This window comes from Leuciscus leuciscus (assembly GCF_965113295.1).
Source record: "Leuciscus leuciscus genome assembly, chromosome: 20".
NCBI lineage: Eukaryota > Metazoa > Chordata > Actinopteri > Cypriniformes > Leuciscidae > Leuciscus > Leuciscus leuciscus.
Genome location: NC_138744.1, coordinates 2,144,948 through 2,164,459, shown reverse-complemented (window position 1 = coordinate 2,164,459; position 19,512 = coordinate 2,144,948). Strand labels below are relative to the sequence as shown.

Here is a 19,512-nt window from a genome sequence, read left to right as displayed (position 1 = left end):
GCGTCTGGAGGAATGTAAACATTCGCGAGAATGAATGAGGAAAACTCCCGCGGCGAGTAGAAAGGTTTACAGTTTATGAAATGTGCCTCTAAATTAGGAGAGCACATCTTCTTCAGTGTTGTTACATCTGAACACCAACTTTCGTTAATGTAGAAACACAATCCACCACCTCTCGTTTTCCCCGTTAGTTCCGCGATGCGATCCGCTCGGAACAGCTGAAAGCCCGGCAGATGTAGTGCGTTGTCCGGTATGGCTTCACTCAGCCAGGTTTCAGTGAAGCACAGAGCAGCGGCGTTTAAAAAATCCTTGTTAGTGCGGGTGAGGAGAAGAAGTTCGTCCATTTTGTTAGGAAGAGATCGGAGATTCGCAAGATGAATACTGGGGAGTGCAGTACGGAGGCCGCGCTCGCGGAGTTTAACCAGCGCGCCAGCGCGCTTCCCGCGTTTGCGTCTGACCGCGCGTTTGAACAACACCGCTGCCCCTCCGACGAGAATGTCCAGTAAAACGTCTGAGTAATCAAAATCTGTAAAAAAGTTGTCTGGTGTGTGTTTCCTAATGTCCAGTAGTTCGTCTTTGGTGAAACTGATAGGAAAAGAATGACTAAACGCAGAACAAACCAACAAAAACAACACAATAACTGGAGAGCTCCACACCGAGGCAGCCATCCGCGGCGCCATCTTGGATAACGTATCATGTTGAGCTATATAACATTGATTAGTTTTATTTACATTTGCTCACCTGTCTAATAAAGTACATGCAAGACGTCTCGGTCGAGTCGAAGTTTGTCACGGACGTGGAGCTCTCGGCATCTCCAAAACACCACGCCGATATTGATCCTCGTTTTAGTTCTCCTTTTGTCCCAAAGTCTGCTTGCCATGGTCCATAATGTTTGAACGAAACAACTCCATGAGCGTGCCGCTAGACGTAACGCAGTTGTCGCCATGGTTACTATGGCAGTACGAGCGGATACCAGTGATAACGCGGATATTACGTCATTATTTAAAATTGGAATTTCTCTGAAATTAAAAATCTTTGGGAACTTTTGGGATACTGAAAGTACACAACTGCAGGAAATATATATATCACACTTTGCAAGTGATTTTTGGTTATTTTATTACAAAAATCGTACATATTGTAGCTTTAAACACCTTACAAGAAAACACACACGTTTTTAAATTTTTTTTTTTGCATTTTGATTCCGTGTTAACTGTAGCAACAAACTGTCAGAATAATATACCCATTTGTTGACATTTAGCGAGAAACCTTATAATTTAGAAAATAAAATCTTATGTCTACCTTCAACAATAAGGGTGTCCTCCCTTGAGATGTAGCCACACCCTCCAGTGTCATATTGCATCAACCAAAACCATTTTATCATTTAAAGAAATAGTGTATCTTTAATTAAAGGCCATTGTCATGCTCTTAAAGGGTTAACCCATTGAGCACAGTAAATCAAACTAAACGGCCCACTTCGCCTGCATTCACCCTACATTTATTTTTAAGAGTGCATTTACTATTGGAAGCTATGGCCAAAAAGCCTCTGAAAAGAGCAAGAAAAAAAAACATGGGAATGTTCAGGTTATGAAATATACTTTAATGTAGGACACATACAAAGAATACACAAGGAAAATCATGATTATCCTATTTGAGTCTGCCCTCCCACCATATCCGACTCCCTCATCTTTGACTCTCAGTGCCTTCCTCCACATGGTTTCTTGGGGAACGGTCCGGTCTTCTCCCACAGACTTGGAGTAGTAATACCAATCACACCGAGAGCAATTATCTCTCCAGCATTCCCACTGAGTTTACTCTCCTCATCTGAACCCATTCCCAGATCATCCTCCTTCTCATGAACCACCACCGCACGTCCCAGAATGGAATAAGGCCCAAAGAGCTTGGCGTCTGGAAGCGTCAGGAACTGCCTTATAACTCCTCGCTCGGAAGCAAAGTTGCCCAGGTCTCCAGGATGATGAGGGTGGTCAACGCCGTTTGGATTATAATGAGGACCAACAGTGATGCAGCCTTGACTGAGGTCTCCATACTGATGGATGTGCATGGCACGCTCTTGACGATCGGTGGCAGGCAAACCACGGAGGTTGATTTTCACTTCTAAATCTCCATTGGGGAAGAGCTGCTTGAAGAGGATTTGCCCAAAGATCTTTGGCTGGTTACGTGGCAAATTGGGGCTGGGAGTTACTTCACAAGTGGCATAGATTGTGTTGTCGAACTCCACGACTTCCGGCTGTGGAGCTTCAGGCAAACAAGCTGGATATTTGGAGAACTCTCCTCCTTGTATATGCAGCGCCAGCAATATCAGAGGGAATATTAGGATGATTTTCTCCATGTTGATCTTTAAAGCCTACAATGAAGAGTGGATTCAGTCAAATCATGCCGTTTGGTTTAAGGATGTAATATTTTTGATAAAAGGTCAAAGCTTTGAGAATGGAAGTTGCATTAGGTAAAATAGCACAACCAGATTAGTTTGAAAACATTACATTCTTGCACTTAAGTATATTTTTTATAGCTTTATTTTCAATAATATGTACTTCTTTTTAAAGCATGCTAAAGTGTACTTTTTTCACAAGGACAGGTCAAATAAAAGACAAGATCTATACTTTTGCTTAAACTAACTTTTTTTTAGTTGTACTAAATCAAGTCAGTTGATGGAGAAAATGGAATGGAGAAAAAAACTAAACACAAGCCTAAAACAGCAAAGGTGTATTACTGTATAGCTGAAAAGTTGTCCTCAATCCGTGTGGAGCCTGAATAGTGCAGTCACAAAAACACTACAACGCTTAATCCGTGTGCAGTCCTGACCTGGGGTTGAGAGAATCACACTTTTGGCTGCTCTTTTAGGAACTCATGTTGAGCTACAAGTTAACCATGATAGTCTGTTAGTCACTAATTAAGTTCACCTGTGTTTCATTTAGCTCCCTTTGTTTGCCTGTTTATATATAGCACTCAGTTTGTTCAGTTCTTTGTATTGCATTGCACAATGTGTTCTCCATTGTAGATTATCTCCATTGTTTTGTGTTTATTAAAAGAAGTACTGCTATGGATTCATCTTCACTTCATTTGGTGGCTCATTTGTGACTCATTAATTCTTAGTGTACAATTCCACTTGACGCTCATGCTTGACACCACTTCTCATAGCAGATATTCATCTCACATAAGTGAATAGCTGACAGTTCTTCTTTTTCATTAAGCCATTTCTACAGACTCTGATGTACCAAGCCTGACAAGCCTATATTACACATGCAATTGGACTGCTATTTAATTGTCTTTGAAGGCAGAAGTAAACATTTCTGAGGGAATGATTCTTCTATGGCATCGATGTTAAAATCCCCTTTTAGTAGATTGAATGCATGCAGGTAAGGTGGGACGCTTTTTGTTAAACGTGTCATTTAGATATACAGTACCTAGATGTTTTTTTCTTTTTATTACTTTTGTTAACTTTAAGGTCCGACTTTAATATTTCATTTTGAATACAGTTGATATGTGTTATTTGCAAGGTATACACCAATAAACATTTTGAGACCATGCACTCCAGACAAATTTCTTTTCAGGTAATGTGACCCATCCCTAATTTATCAAAAAATTATCCTGGATCTTAAAAACACATGATTTATTAACTCATCACACAAACATATTCCACAGCATATTTAACAGACCCAAAAGCACATAGATAGGCTATGATGAGTAATACTCATCAGTTCACTCAATGCATGTGTAAAGTTCAAAACAACTAGAACATATCTCATGTTGACATGAAATTGGATGAAATTTGAATATCAGATATCTTAATGAACTCTACAACATATTACAAATGGAACTACAACACATGCAACAACAAATAGGCTAACAAAAATTCAATAAGAGGAACATTTAAAATGGTAACCATATTGTAAAACTTTTTTTCTGTCTGTTTTCTCTAAACACTGTAAATCAACTTAAATTGTGTCCATATTTTAAAGCGTTATATAGCGGCATCTACATTTTAATAATAAGAATAATAATTTGTTACATTTATATAGTGCTTTTCTGGGTCCTCAAAGCGCTTTACAAGGAAGGGGGAATATCCTCAACCACCACCAATGTGCAGCATCCACCTGGATGATGCGACGGCAGCCATATTGGGCCAGAACGCCCACCACACACACCAGCTTAATGGTGGACAGAAGAAGTGATGAAGCCAATCAGTACATGGGGATGATTAGGAGGCCATGATGGACAGAGGCCAAGGGGCAAATTTGTCCAGGATGCCGGGGTTACACCCCTACTCTTTTTCAAAGGACATCCTGGGATTTTTAATGACCACAGAGAGTCAGGACCTCGGTTTAACGTCTCATTGGAAGGATGGTGCTCTTTGACAGTATAGTGTCCCGATCACTACACTGGGGCGTTAGGTCCCACATAGACCAAGGGTGAGCACCCCCTGCTGGCCTCACTAACACCTCTTCCAGCAGCAACGTGGTTTTCTCAGGTCGTCTCCCATCCAGGTGCTGACCAGGCTTGCTAACCTCTTACAATGACAAAGGTGTAGGTTGATGACACATAAGCGGAATTATGGAACTTGTCGTCATGCCGAAGGATCTAATAATGTTTATGGATGAGTGAATACATTGATGTTTTTAACATGACTGTGGTATGAAGCAGGTCGCGATTGCTAATGAGAGACAGATATCAGCACCACATGCGAGTCCCGCGGACATGAAGGATTAAGGACATTTCATTCTACCGATCTACCCGCAAGTGCTGAATTAATACTCACACATACCCCTTTTCCACCAGCATGAACCGGGTGCCAGTTCAGAGCCTCATTCGAAACTGCATACTCAATGAGTAGGTACTTAATTTCAAAAAGTACTAACTTAACGAGCGCTAAAAGAGTAGGTACTTAATAGCCTGATCTCGTTAAGTATGAATGCGAACTGGACATCTGCCATATTGTCGTTATCATGTGACCTACGATGTGTTATCACAAGCGCAGCAACTTACAGTAAAAGATTTGAACGACACGTTTAATTAATCTATCTGTAAATATCTTGATATTGATGAAACCTGCTCATTTTGTGGTCTTTTTGAAGAAACTGCTGCCCATTTATTTTCTGAATACATTTAGGGTTGATTTAAGTTCTTATATTTAACCCTACTAATGTGACCCACCGTTTTATCCTAAACGATATTATTTATTTTTATAATAATAATAATCATTTGTTACATTTATATAGCGCTTTTCTAGGTACTCAAAGCGCTTTACATGAAAGGGGGAATATCCTCAACCACCGACCAATGTGCAGCATCCACCTGGATGATGCGACGGCAGCCATGTTGGGCCAGAACGCCCACCACACACACCAGCTTAATGGTGGACAGGAGACATTTATTACGAAATCCCAAAATTGGATCTCTTGAATATGTTGTTAATTTCTTTATTTTATATCCAAACATTTTCATCCACAAGCAAAAGTGGCTAACTGCTTTATGTTTTCCTCTTTTTCTTGTTGAATTTAACTCTTGTTTCATCCCTCAGGGCCTAGGCCTATAAATAACAAAAAATGAATTTTTTAAATGTATTATAATTAATTATTTAAGAAAATATATATTAAGATATTCAACCTTGTAGGTTATTTTTTCCTGTGTATAAAATCTCATATTATGTATGCAAACCCATGATATATATATATATATATATATATATATATATATATATATATATATATATATATATATACCTCATAACATCAGTAACTCGACAGCACTACCTAGAACGGTTTTCCTCAGCGTTTGTAATGTCTGCACAAAGGACAGCTGTGCGAAGATTCGCCTTTGGAGAAAACTGTTGATTTTATACTCGAAAAATGTAAGTATCATTAATATAAAAAATGTATATTACCCCAGAATAAATTGCATTGCTATCCCACCCCAAAACATACAATAATAACAACGATAAATGCTGACCAATACTTAATTATATTACTTTTTACTGAAAATGATATAATTCAATAAAACAAAATAAAATGTAATGTATGCATAGCTATGCATGAATACACTCTAGATGTGTATATAGTGAACATATCTAAATTTTCATTCAAACAATTAATTAAAGCATTAATTAATTAATTAATTAATTATATTTTATTTACTGACAACGAGAAATATTAATAAATTAGTAAAAGAATGAATGAAAGTCACCATCACACACTAAACAAATGCATATACAAGTAAACACATGAAACAAAGCTTTATTCAAACTACAATCATGTATGTAGGCTGACGGCGCTGAGGTTGTTGCGTGATGTGTTGTGCTTCACAATCTGAGGCAATAAGGACAGGTGGAGTGATGGAGGGTCTCATAAGGGCAGGTGGAGTGATGGAGGGTCTCATAAGGGCAGGTGGAGTGATGGAGGGTCTCGTAAGGTCAGTTGGAGTGATGGAGGGTCTCATAAGGGCAGGTGGAGTGATGGAGGGTCTCATAAGGGCAGGTGGAGTGATGGAGGGTCTCATAAGGGCAGGTGGAGTGATGGAGGGTCTCATAAGGGCAGGTGGAGTGATGGAGGGTCTCATAAGGGCAGGTGGAGTGATGGAGGGTCTCGTAAGGTCAGGTGGAGGGTCTCGTAAGGACAGGTGGAGTGATGGTGGGTCTCGTAAGGGCAGGTGGAGTGATGGAGGGTCTCGTAAGGGCAGGTGGAGTAATGGAGGGTCTCGTAAGGACAGGTGGAGTGATGGTGGGTCTCGTAAGGGCAGGTGGAGTGATGGTGGGTCTCGTAAGGGCAGGTGGAGTGATGGAGGGTCTCGTAAGGGCAGGTGGAGTGATGGAGGGTCTCATAAGGGCAGGTGGAGTGATGGAGGGTCTCATAAGGGCAGGTGGAGTGATGGAGGGTCTCATAAGGGCAGGTGGAGTGATGGAGGGTCTCATAAGGGCAGGTGGAGTGATGGAGGGTCTCGTAAGGTCAGGTGGAGGGTCTCGTAAGGACAGGTGGAGTGATGGTGGGTCTCGTAAGGGCAGGTGGAGTGATGGAGGGTCTCGTAAGGGCAGGTGGAGTAATGGAGGGTCTCGTAAGGACAGGTGGAGTGATGGTGGGTCTCGTAAGGGCAGGTGGAGTGATGGTGGGTCTCGTAAGAGCAGTTGGAGTGATGGTAGGTCTCGTAAGGGCAGGTGGAGTGATGGAGGGTCTCGTAAGAGCAGTTGGAGTGATGGAGGGTCTCGTAAGGACAGGTGGAGTGATGGTGGGTCTCGTAAGGGCAGGTGGAGTGATGGTGGGTCTCGTAAAGGCAGGTGGAGTGATGGTGGGTCTCGTAAGAGCAGTTGGAGTGATGGTGGGTCTCGTAAGGGCAGGTGGAGTGATGGTGGGTCTCGTAAGAGCAGTTGGAGTGATGGTGGGTCTCGTAAGGGCAGGTGGAGTGATGGTGGGTCTCGTAAGAGCAGTTGGAGTGATGGTGGGTCTCGTAAGGGCAGGTGGAGTGATGGAGGGTCTCGTAAGGGCAGGTGGAGTGATGGTGGGTCTCGTAAGAGCAGGTGGAGTGATGGAGGCTCTCGTCCATGGCACCATCTCCAGGATTCAGCTCTGGGCTCCTCATCCTCAGTGCTCACACCAGTCTGCTGACATTTCAGATCCTACAAAAATGCACAAACATAACACCAGGGCTGGACTGGCCATCGGGCATACCGGGCATTTGCCCGGTGGCCCGACGTGCTTTTTGGGCCGATACATCTCATACTCATACATCATTTTTATTATTATTATTATTTTATTTATTTTTACGGCCCATCAAATTTGTACATCGGCGGCCCATTCGTTTTGTTTTGCTTAATTGGCGGAGCTGGGTTTGTGCCGGTGTAATGCAGTGGTCAAAAAAAGTCAGTGTTCGTTTTTTGTTTTTTTTTCTGACAGACCAGCCCATGAAACACGTAGATCAGCGGCCCATTGGTTCTTTTCTTGATTGACACTGGGCTGGCCCAATCACAACTTTAAACGAGTGAGCGAGCGTGCAGCAGTGTCAGTGTGTATCTGTCAAAATAGTCTGCGAGATGGAGAAGAAACGCAAGGATTGTGCAGAGAAATAGCGTAAACCATTTGTAAACCATTTTTTCCGCCAAAATAAAAGCTTGATGCAGTTTGCGTCAAAATAAAAGCTCATGTGCTTATCTCTTTCAAGTATAGAAATTGGTACAAAACTAATTATGAAAGTTTCCTTTATTTTTTACTGCATTTGTTTTACAAAATATGGCTATTACTGTCATTGGATTAATATTATAACTATTATTATGTAGTAGGTGTAATGTAAATAGACACTGTAACTAAAAGAGGTTTGAATTTTTCGTTTAATTTGCACACTGAATATGGGCTGGAGCTTTTAATTTTGAACTCTCAAAGTGCACCAGATTGATGAATTTAACATTAAAATGCACATAATTTTATGGTATGCATATAATTAAGGGCGTGCAAAGATGGGTGGTGTTTATGATCATATAGTGGGCCAGTCTGGGCCAAAATGCCCGGGCCGATTTTTTGTCCCAGTCCAGCCCTGCATAACACAAAAGCAGTCATTTTAACAGCACAATGTCATTTGATTTCAGTATTATTTAGAAGACAAAAACGCTTTTTTTTTCACAAATGCCGCCATCATCTTCCCTTGCAGGTCCTGCTCCACCACAAAAGCTGTGCAGCAAATGCACAGAAATCAAGAATCAGAAAAGGGCTTTAATAGCTCTGAAATTACAATAATTTAAATAAACTACAACTTAATATTTAAATAGTTGTTGTTATTAATTTCTGTAGTATACTCACTCAAAGCCTTTGATGGCAGCATTCAGATTCATGAGCCACTCTCCACCGGATAAACAGACGTGTTCATCTGTCCCTGTAACATCCAGACGAGATTCACATTTACATGTTGAGGTTGTTTTAACTTTTTATCCAACATAAATGTTCCTCAATTTATCAACAGTACTAATGGACAAATAACTTATGTTTAGTTACTTTATAGATTTGTTCTACATAATAGCACACATTCATCACTCAGATGTCTATTTCATGTTGTGATGTGCTCTTCTGCAGTACCTATTGAAGATTTTCCTGTCAGATGTAAATAGACATTTAAAATAAGCGTCTTTAAGATATATATGGTTTATGTAAATCCACTTTAGAGACGTAACTTACGTGTCCTTACTGGAGCTCCCCTGTCTATACATAATAAAACGTGTTTTACAGCAAAATCACAACTATACTATACTGTGTAACGTCTTTACACCTTCAACAATTCAACAGTTTACTACTTAATTTTAACACAAGGAACCGTGTTTACTCACATTTGAAAGCACCCGCGTCGCTGATCTCTGCGATGTTTGATAATGACATATCCTCTCGCGTGGCCTCCTGGGATAGAAGAGTATCCATCGGACGAGCACTCGAAAATCTGTCCGGAAGCAGTGAGCCATCCGGGAACTTCTCGCCTACTCTTTTATGAATACTGATGTTTCGAACATACTTTTTCTTTCACGTACTGTTTTCTCCTACTATATAGTAGGTAAGTCATTTTGAATAAGTACTTACGTACTGGAATAGATATAGTATCTATTCCAGTACGTAAGTACTTATTCATTAGCTACTACTTTTTCTTTAGGTACTAGTGCTTATTCTTTTGGTACTAGTACCTTTTTAAAGATACTAGTACTTATTCATTAGATACTTGTTCTTATTTATTAGATACTAGTACTTATTCCAATAGTGACTATGGCAAGCCGTTTTAACATTTAATCATTTAAACCGACTAGTCTCTATTTTCATGCTACTAGTACTTATTTTTTAGATACTAGTATCTATTCCATTAAGTACTAGTACTTATTCATTAGCTACTAGTGCTTATTCTTTAGGTACTAGTGCCTATTCTTTAGATACTAGTGCTTATTCTTTAGGTACTAGTACTTATTCAATAGATACTAGTACTTATTCATTAGATACTAGTACTTATTCATTAGATACTAGTACTTATTCATTAGATACTAGTTCTTATTTATTAGATACTAGTACTTATTCATTAGTTACTAGTACTTATTATTAGATACTAGTACTTATTCATTAGATACTAGTACCTATTAAATAGATACTAGTACTTATTCATTAGATACTAGTACTTATTCCAATAGTGACTAGTAACTATTCTTTTGTTACTAGTAACAAATATTTTTTTTTGCCATTGACTTCTATGGGGATCTGTCATTCAGATATCAACTATTCAGTTCTGACTAGTATGTATTCCAATTGTGACTAGTACATATATATTAGATACTAGTAGTTATTTATTAGGTACTAGTACTTATTTTTTAGATACTAGTACCTATTACTAGATACTAGTATGTATTCAATAAATACTAGTACTAAGTCATTAGATACTAGTACCTCTTAAATAGATACTAGTACCTATTAAATAGATACTAGTACTTATTCATTAGATACTAGTACTTATTCAATAGATACTAGTACTTATTCATTAGATACTAGTACTTATTCATTAGATACTAGTACTTCTTCATTAGATACTAGTACCTATTAATTAGATACTAGTACTTATAAATTAGCTACTAGTACTTATTGAATAGATACTAGTAACTATTTATTAGATACTAGTATTTATTCCAAATGTTACTAGTAAGATTTTGGATTTTACTAGTAAAATTTTTAATTGAACTATCCAGTGGCCGTTCTGACTAGTCATAACATAAGACGAGTAAAAAAGCAGTTGTGACTAGTAAAATAAAAAATCTTACTAGTAACATTCGGAATAAATACTAGTATCTAATAAATAGGTACTAGTATCTATTGAATAAGTACTAGTAGCTAATTTATAAGTACTAGTATCTAATTAATAGGTACTAGTATCTAATGAATAAGTACTAGTATCTAATGAATAAGTACTAGTATCTATTGAATAAGTACTAGTATCTAATGAATAAGTACTAGTATCTATTTAATAGGTACTAGTATCTATTGAATAAGTACTAGTAGCTAATTTATAAGTACTAGTATCTAATTAATAGGTACTAGTATCTAATGAATATGTACTAGTATCTAAAAAATAAGTACTAGTACCTAATAAATAACTACTAGTATCTAATATATATGTACTAGTCACAATTGGAATACATACTAGTCAGAACTGAATAGTTGATATCTGAATGACAGATCCCCATAGAAGTCAATGGCAAAAAAATGTATTTGTTACTAGTAACAAAAGAATAGTTACTAGTCACTATTGGAATAAGTACTAGTATCTAATGAATAAGTACTAGTATCTATTTAATAGGTACTAGTATCTAATGAATAAGTACTAGTATCTAATAATAAGTACTAGTATCTAATGAATAAGTACTAGTATCTAATAATAAGTACTAGTATCTAATGAATAAGTACTAGTATCTAATGAATAAGTACTAGTATCTATTTAATAGGTACTAGTATCTAATGAATAAGTACTAGTATCTAATGAATAAGTACTAGTATCTATTGAATAAGTACTAGTACCTAACGAATAAGCACTAGTATCTAAAGAATAGGCACTAGTACCTAAAGAATAAGCACTAGTAGCTAATGAATAAGTACTAGTACTTAATGGAATAGATACTAGTATCTAAAAAATAAGTACTAGTAGCATGAAAATAGAGACTAGTCGGTTTAAATGATTAAATGTTAAAACGGCTTGCCATATAGTGACTAGTTCTTATTTATTAGGTACTAGTTCTTATTTATTAGGTACTAGTTCTTATTTATTAGATACTAGTACTTATTCATTAGTTACTAGTACTTATTATTAGATACTAGTACTTATTCATTAGATACTAATACCTATTAAATAGATACTTATTCATTAATAATAATAATAATAATAATTTGTTACATTTATATAGCGCTTTTTCTGAGACCTCAAAGCGCTTTACATAGAAGGGGGGAATCTCCTCAACCACCACCAATGTGCAGCATCCACTTGGATGATGCGACGGCAGCCATATTGCGCCAGAACGCTCACCACACACCAGCTTACTGGTTGAGAGGAGACAGTGATGAAGCCAATCAGTATATGGGGATGATTAGACACTAGTACTTATTCCAATAGTGACTAGTAATTATTCTTTTGTTACTAGTAACACATTTATTTTTTTCTATGGGGATAAATAGTATAGTATACTATAGTATAATTCTAGTATAAATAGTACCTATTTATTAGATACTAGTATTTATTCCGAATGTTACTAGTAAGATTTTTTATTTTACTAGTCACAACTGCTTTTTTACTCGTCTTATGTTATGACTAGTCAGAACGGCCACTGGATAGTTCAATTAAAAATCTTACTAGTAAAATCCAAAATCTTACTAGTAACATTTGGAATAAATACTAGTATCTAATAAATAGTTACTAGTATCTATTCAATAAGTACTAGTAGCTAATTTATAAGTACTTGTATCTAATTAATAGGTACTAGTGTCTAATGAATAAGTACTAGTATCTAATGAATAAGTACTAGTATCTATTGAATAAGTACTAGTATCTAATGAATAAGTACTAGTATCTATTTAATAGGTACTAGTATCTATTTAAGAGGTACTAGTATCTAATGACTTAGTACTAGTATTATTGAATACATACTAGTATCTAGTAATAGGTACTAGTATCTAATAAATAACTACTAGTATCTAATATATATGTACTAGTCACAATTGGAATACATACTAGTCAGAACTGAATAGTTGATATCTGAATGACAGATCCCCATTTAATTGTTACTAGTAACAAAAGAATAGTTACTAGTCACTATTGGAATAAGTACTAGTATCTAATGAATAAGTACTAGTATCTATTTAATAGGTACTAGTATCTAATGAATAAGTACTAGTATCTAATAATAAGTACTAGTAACTAATGAATAAGTACTAGTATCTAGTAAATAAGAACTAGTCTCTAATGAATAAGTACTAGTATCTAATGAATAAGTACTAGTATCTATTTAATAGGTACTAGTATCTAATGAATAAGTACTAGTATCTAATGAATAAGTACTAGTATCTATTGAATAAGTACTAGTACCTAAAGAATAAGCACTAGTATCTAAAGAATAGGCACTAGTACCTAAAGAATAAACACTAGTAGCTAATGAATAAGTACTAGTAATTAATGGAATAGATACTAGTATCTAAAAAATAAGTACTAGTAGCATGAAAATAGAGACTAGTCGGTTTAAATGATTAAATGTTAAAACAGCTTGCCATAGTACCTATTAAATAGATACTAGTACTTATTCATTAGCTACTAGTACTTATTCAAAAGATACTAGTACTTATTCATTAGATAATAGTACCTATTAATTAGATACTAGTACGTATTAATTAGCTACTAGTACTTATTCAATAGATACTAGTACCTATTTATTAGATACTAGTATTTATTCCAAATGTTACTAGTAAGATTTTTTATTTAACTCTCCAGTGGCCGTTCTGACTAGTCAAAACATAAGACTAGTAAAATAGTAGCTGTGACTAGTAAAATAAGAATAGTTACTAGTAACAATTACAAAAGATACTAGTGTCTAATAAATAAGTACTAGTATCTATTGAATAAGTACTAGTAGCTAATTAATAAGTACTAGTAGCTAATTAATAGGTACTAGTATCTAATGAATAAGTACTAGTATCTAATAAGTACTAGTAGCTAATGAATAGGTACTAGTATCTATTTAATAGGTACTAGTATCGAATAAATAACTACTAGTATCTAATATGTACTAGTCACAAATGGAATACATACTAGTCAGAACCGAATAGTTGATATCTGAATGACAGATCAATGGCAAAAAAAGAGATTTGTTACTAGTAACGAAAGAATAGTTACTAGTCATTACTGAAATAAGTACTAGTATCTAATGAATAAGTACTAGTATCTATTTAATAGGTACTAGTATCTAATAAATATGTACAAGTATCTATTGAATAAGTAGCTAATTAATAAGTACTAGTATCTAGTGAATAAGTACTAGTATCTAAAGAATAAGTACTAGTAGGCCTATCTATTTAATAGGTACTAGTATCTAATAAATATGTACTAGTATCTATTGAATAAGTACTAGTAGCTAATGAATAAGCACTAGTATCTATTTAATAGGTACTAGTATCTAATAAATATGTACTAGTATCTATTGAATAAGTACTAGTAGCTAATGAATAAGCACTAGTATCTAAAGAATAAGCACTAGTATCTATTTAATAGGTACTAGTATCTAATAAATACTGTATGTACTAGTATCTATTGAATAAGTACTAGTAGCTAATTAATAAGTACTAGTATCTATTTAATAAGTACTAGTAGCTAATGAATAAGCACTAGTATCTAAAGAATAAGTACTAGTATCTATTTAATAAGTACTAGTATCTAATAAATATGTACTAGTATCTATTGAATAAGTACTAGTAGCTAATGAATAAGCACTAGTATCTATTTAATAGGTACTAGTATCTAATAAATATGTACTAGTATCTATTGAATAAGTACTAGTAGCTAATGAATAAGCACTAGTATCTAAAGAATAAGCACTAGTATCTATTTAATAGGTACTAGTATCTAATAAATACTGTATGTACTAGTATCTATTGAATAAGTACTAGTAGCTAATTAATAAGTACTAGTATCTATTTAATAAGTACTAGTAGCTAATGAATAAGCACTAGTATCTAAAGAATAAGTACTAGTATCTATTTAATAAGTACTAGTATCTAATAAATATGTACTAGTATCTATTGAATAAGTACTAGTAGCTAATGAATAAGCACTAGTATCTAAAGAATAAGCACTAGTAGCTAATGAATAAGTACTAGTACTTAATGGAATAGATAGTAGTATCTAAAAAATAAGTACTAGTAGCATGAAAATAGATACTAGTCGGTTGAAATGATTAAATGTTAAAACGGCTTGCCATATACGTCCGAATCTCGCGATGATTAGTACGTCACCCAGGTAATTCTTGCCTAATCTTTTATGAATACAGAGGATTCGTACATACTTTTTCGCTCGGCTACTCTTTTTCCCCTACTATATAGTAGGGAAGTATGCGGTTTCGAACGCAGCCTGAGTGTAGCTTCCGGAAAAAGGGGGTTCGAAACTCGCGCCACCTTGTGGGTGTTGTCAGGAGTAGTAGAAGCAGTTGCAGTAGTGTCAGAGAGTTAGATAACTATCATTGTCATTGTTGTTATTGTGTCATATGTGTTAGGGCTGTATATTATTACATTATCAGGTTAGAATAGTTATAGCATATTGTTATTATTAATTATAGTAGGCACAGCTATATTATAGTATTGTTATATTAATTAGATAAGATTATTTGGATTGCTTTGGATTTTTAGATCTGGACTGGACTGCTTTTTGATTTGGATTGGCCTTTTTGATTTGTTTGCTTTTTGTGACCTCTTCCTTTTTCCTGGTAATGGAGCCAGCAAGAAAGAGGAAATCCTCCCCTGTCTGGGCTCAACAGAAGCATCAGTATCCTCATTTATACCAGCTGACACTGGCATTTTTATGTTCCCCTGCATCCTCTGTTCCTTGTAAATATTCGATTATGACATATCCTCTCGCGTGGCCTCCTGGGATAGAAAAGTATTCATCGGACGAGCACTCGAAAATCTGGGTGGAAGCTGTAGGTCATCCGGGAACTTCTCGCCTACTCTTTTATGAATACTGATGTTTCGAACATACTACTCCTTTCACGTACTGTTTTCTCCTACTATATAGTAAGTAGGCATATTCGAACGCACTTTAAGTATACGTACGTCCGAATCTTGCAAGAATTAGTACGTCACCCAGGTAATTCTCGCCTACTCTTTTATGAATACTAAGGATTCGTACATACTTTTTCACTCGCCTACTGCTTTTCCCCTACTATATAGACCTTATGCGCCAGAGAAACGAGGGCGCCGCCATCTTTAGAATATTGTCTTTTAACTTCCGTTTTTGCGGTCGCTCTGTATATTTGTATGGCGCTGCTGTCCAGGAGTAATTCGCTTTTGAAGTGGATTTACTTAACGTAAAGTTAACGAAAGTTATCATGAGGACTGTAATGTTTAAAGCAGATGACTTAACAAATGTCAGTCGACCGGGAAGATTTTAAAACGAGCCGTTCATTAATAAAAACGCAAAATCGCTGTGAAAATACAGACCGGAAGTCAAAAGAGAACGAGCGCAGCGCTGAAAAGGGGCGGGGCTACATAAGGTCTATACATGAATATCAGATGATGTCACCAATGTCTCCTCACTGACGTCACTCACTTCTAAAACTTGTCTGCCGCCATCTTGAGTACCTGATTCACATCAGTCGCAAAGGAACTAGCTAGCTATGCCTTCAATGTTGTGCGGTGGGGTTCAAATACAAAAAAGGAGATATCATTTTACAGGCTACCTCAGGACAAAAAAAGACGCCATCAGTGGCTTAAAGCCATCAAGAGGGCAGACTGGACACCAACTGTGCAAACACTCGTCTGTGCTCATTTTGTCTGTGTTGAGTGGATGTAAATATATTGTTAACGAGCTAACGCTAGCTGCTCGCTGTCGCTAATCGCCAATCTAAAGATAATAACATAGCCTATGAAGCCGACGGTGTCAGAGAGTTAGATAACTATCATTGTCATTGTTGTTGTTGTGTCATATGTTAGGGCTGTATATTATTACATTATCAGGTTAGAATAGTTATAGCATGTTGTTATTATTAATTATAGTAGCTATATTATAGTCTTGTTATATTAATTAGATAAGATTATTTAGATTGCTTTGGATTTTTGGATCTGTTTTGGATTTGTTTGCTTTTTGTGACCTCTTCCTTTTTCCTGGTAATGGAGCCAGCACGAAAAAGGAAATCCTCCCCTGTCTGGGCTCAACAGAAGCATCAGTATCCTCATTTATACCAGCTGGCACTGGCATTTTTATGTTCCCCTGCATCCTCTGTTCCTTGTGAAAGGATCTTTTCCAAGGCTGGAGAGTTTTTGTCCGAGAAGAGGAATCGTCTAAACCCCAACACACTTGAAATAATTCTGTTTCTCAATAAAAATCTATTGTAATCCTTCCTTCCAGACTATTCTGTTGCAGTTTACTTTATTACACTCCCTACAACATAAGCACTGCACTCAACACAGTGTCACTTTTGTTGTTCATACTGTCACAAACAAACAATTTATGAATAATTAATTAACTGTGTGTATGAGAGTTGTCTCTGTACAAGTAAATTCAGACAGAGAAAGATACATATTTTATATTATACACAGGTAATGGACAAATGTCTGTTCAGGTCTTTTTATTATTGCAAATGAAAGGTTAAAGACATTAACAGTGAGTAGAAAATAAATAAATAAAACGGGGGGGGGGGGGGGGGGGAGACTGGTTCAGAATGAATTCATTTGTCTGCTATTTCTTTGCACAGTAGCTGGGTGTCACTAGTGAGCAATGCTGAATGAAGCTTTGAGTAATGAACCTTTGGCTGAAGAAATGGGCTGCGAGGTCTCAGTGGTTCAGGAAGCCTCATTTTGCCATCACTAATAAATTGTACAAAGTTTTATTATTTCTTTTTGAGCTCAAAAGTCATCTAGTTCCCCTTCATCAGCTCACTATGACATGAGTCAGAAGTGATTCTGACGAATGGGGATCGCTTGCAAGAGCCTATTTACTTCGAGTGCCTCCCGAGCTGAGTCCCTCGCTGCCCCACCCCGGTACATCTGTGGTCCCGTTTGTCCTGCTTGCACTGTGTCTGGGAGTCTGGCTCGCGCTTCCCAGCCCGTTTTGCTGGCTCATCCATACCATCAGACTCGATTATGCGAGTCAGTTCGCCCGGATGCGATCGAGCCGGTTCCTCCGGCCGATTTGAAGACAGGGTTCTACAGCCCTTACTTCATTGTACCCAAGAAAGGTGGTGGGTTACGGCCAATCTTGGACCTGTGAACCTTGAATCGGGCCCTGCACAAGCTCCCGTTCAAGATGCTCACGCAGAAACGCATTTTCGAATGCATCCGTCCCCAAGATTGGTTTGCAGTTATCGACCTGAAGGACGCGCACTTTCATGTCTCGATTTGCGTTCGAGGGTCGGGCATATCAGTCCAAAGTCCCTGCCCTTCGGGCTGTCCCTGTCGCCCCGTGTCTTCAGGAAAGTCGCGGAGGCAGCCATTGTTCCACTCCGAGAACGCAGCATTCGTATTCTGAACTATCTCAACAACTGGCTGATCCTGGCTCAGTCTCGAGATCAGTTGTGCGAACACAGTGACATGGTGCTCCGTCACCTCAGCCTGTTGGGCCTTCGGGTCAACTGGGACAAGAGCAAACTCTTCCCTGTGCAGAGGATCTCTTATCTCGGTATGGAGTTGGACTCGGTCAACCAGACAGCGCGACTCACAGAGGAGCACGTCCGGTCAGTGTTGAACTGCTAGAGTACAATCAAGAGCAGGACTGCTGTCCCACTGAAACTTTTTCAGAGGCTCCTGGGGCATATGGCACCCGCAGCCGCATTAACACCGCTCGGATTGCTTCATTTGAGACCGCTTCAGCAATGGCTTCATGGCCAAGTCCCGAGATGGGCGTGGCAGATCAGCACGTACCAAATGCATATCACCCCGCACTGACTCCAAACCTTCAGCCCGTGGTCGGACCCTTCATTTCTACGGGCAGGTGTTCCCCTAGAACAAGTGTCCAGGCATGCTGTGGTCTTCACGGATGCCTCTGCCACCGGCCTGGGGGGCCACGTACAACGGGCATGCAGTTTCAGGTCTGTGGACGGGGCCTCAACTGCATTAGCACATCAATTGCCTCGAGTTGCTCACAGTACGCCTTGCGCTGGGCTGCCTTAAAGGGCCGCTACATGGCAAGCACATACTGGTCCGTACAGACAGCACTGCGACCGTTGCGTACATCAACCGTCAAGGTGGTCTACACTCCCGCCTTATGTCACAACTTGCCCGTCATCTGAGGTCGCTTCGTGCCATTCACATCCCTGGCGTGCTCAATCGTGCAGCCGATGAGCTCTCACGACAGGCTACGATTCTGGGAGAGTGGCGTCTCCATCCCCAGGTGGTCCACCTGATATGGGACTTCTTCGGAGCCACTCAGATAGATCTGTTTGCCTCTCCGGACTCGACCCATTGCCAGTTGTTTAATTCCCCGACCGAGGGGACCCTCGGCACGGATGCACTGGCGCACATAAATAAATGTTTTCATGTATATTTTATTGGTAACACTTACAATAAGGTTTTAGCTCAGTATTTTCTTCACTATCCAAACGATCCATGTCATGACACAGTTCCTCAATGTCCATCCGTCCATCCAAATGAACCGTTTTTTACCTCATCCATTTTACCCTCCAAACAGATCAAGCACAAATGATTTTACTTCTGTCTTTGAGAAAAGCACAAGAATCAGAATGCTCCTATGATGTCATCAATGGAACCGGAATGTAACTGTAGAGATCAGAAATGAGAAAATGTCCAAAACAATGAA

At 37.9% G+C, this 19,512-nt stretch overlaps 1 protein-coding gene across 1 annotated transcript; it reads right to left on the bottom strand.

Annotated features, from left to right (window-relative positions):
- Positions 1-1,661: 1,661 nt before the first annotated feature.
- Positions 1,662-2,904, bottom strand: LOC309483953 (extracellular superoxide dismutase [Cu-Zn]-like). Its single transcript, XM_082150052.1, has 2 exons — positions 2,726-2,904; positions 1,662-2,359 (listed from the first exon to the last, which is right to left on the bottom strand). The coding sequence occupies exon 2, from the start codon at positions 2,342-2,344 to the stop codon at positions 1,691-1,693; it is 654 nt and encodes a 217-aa protein (XP_082006178.1). The 5' UTR covers positions 2,345-2,359; positions 2,726-2,904; the 3' UTR covers positions 1,662-1,690.
- Positions 2,905-19,512: the final 16,608 nt, after the last annotated feature.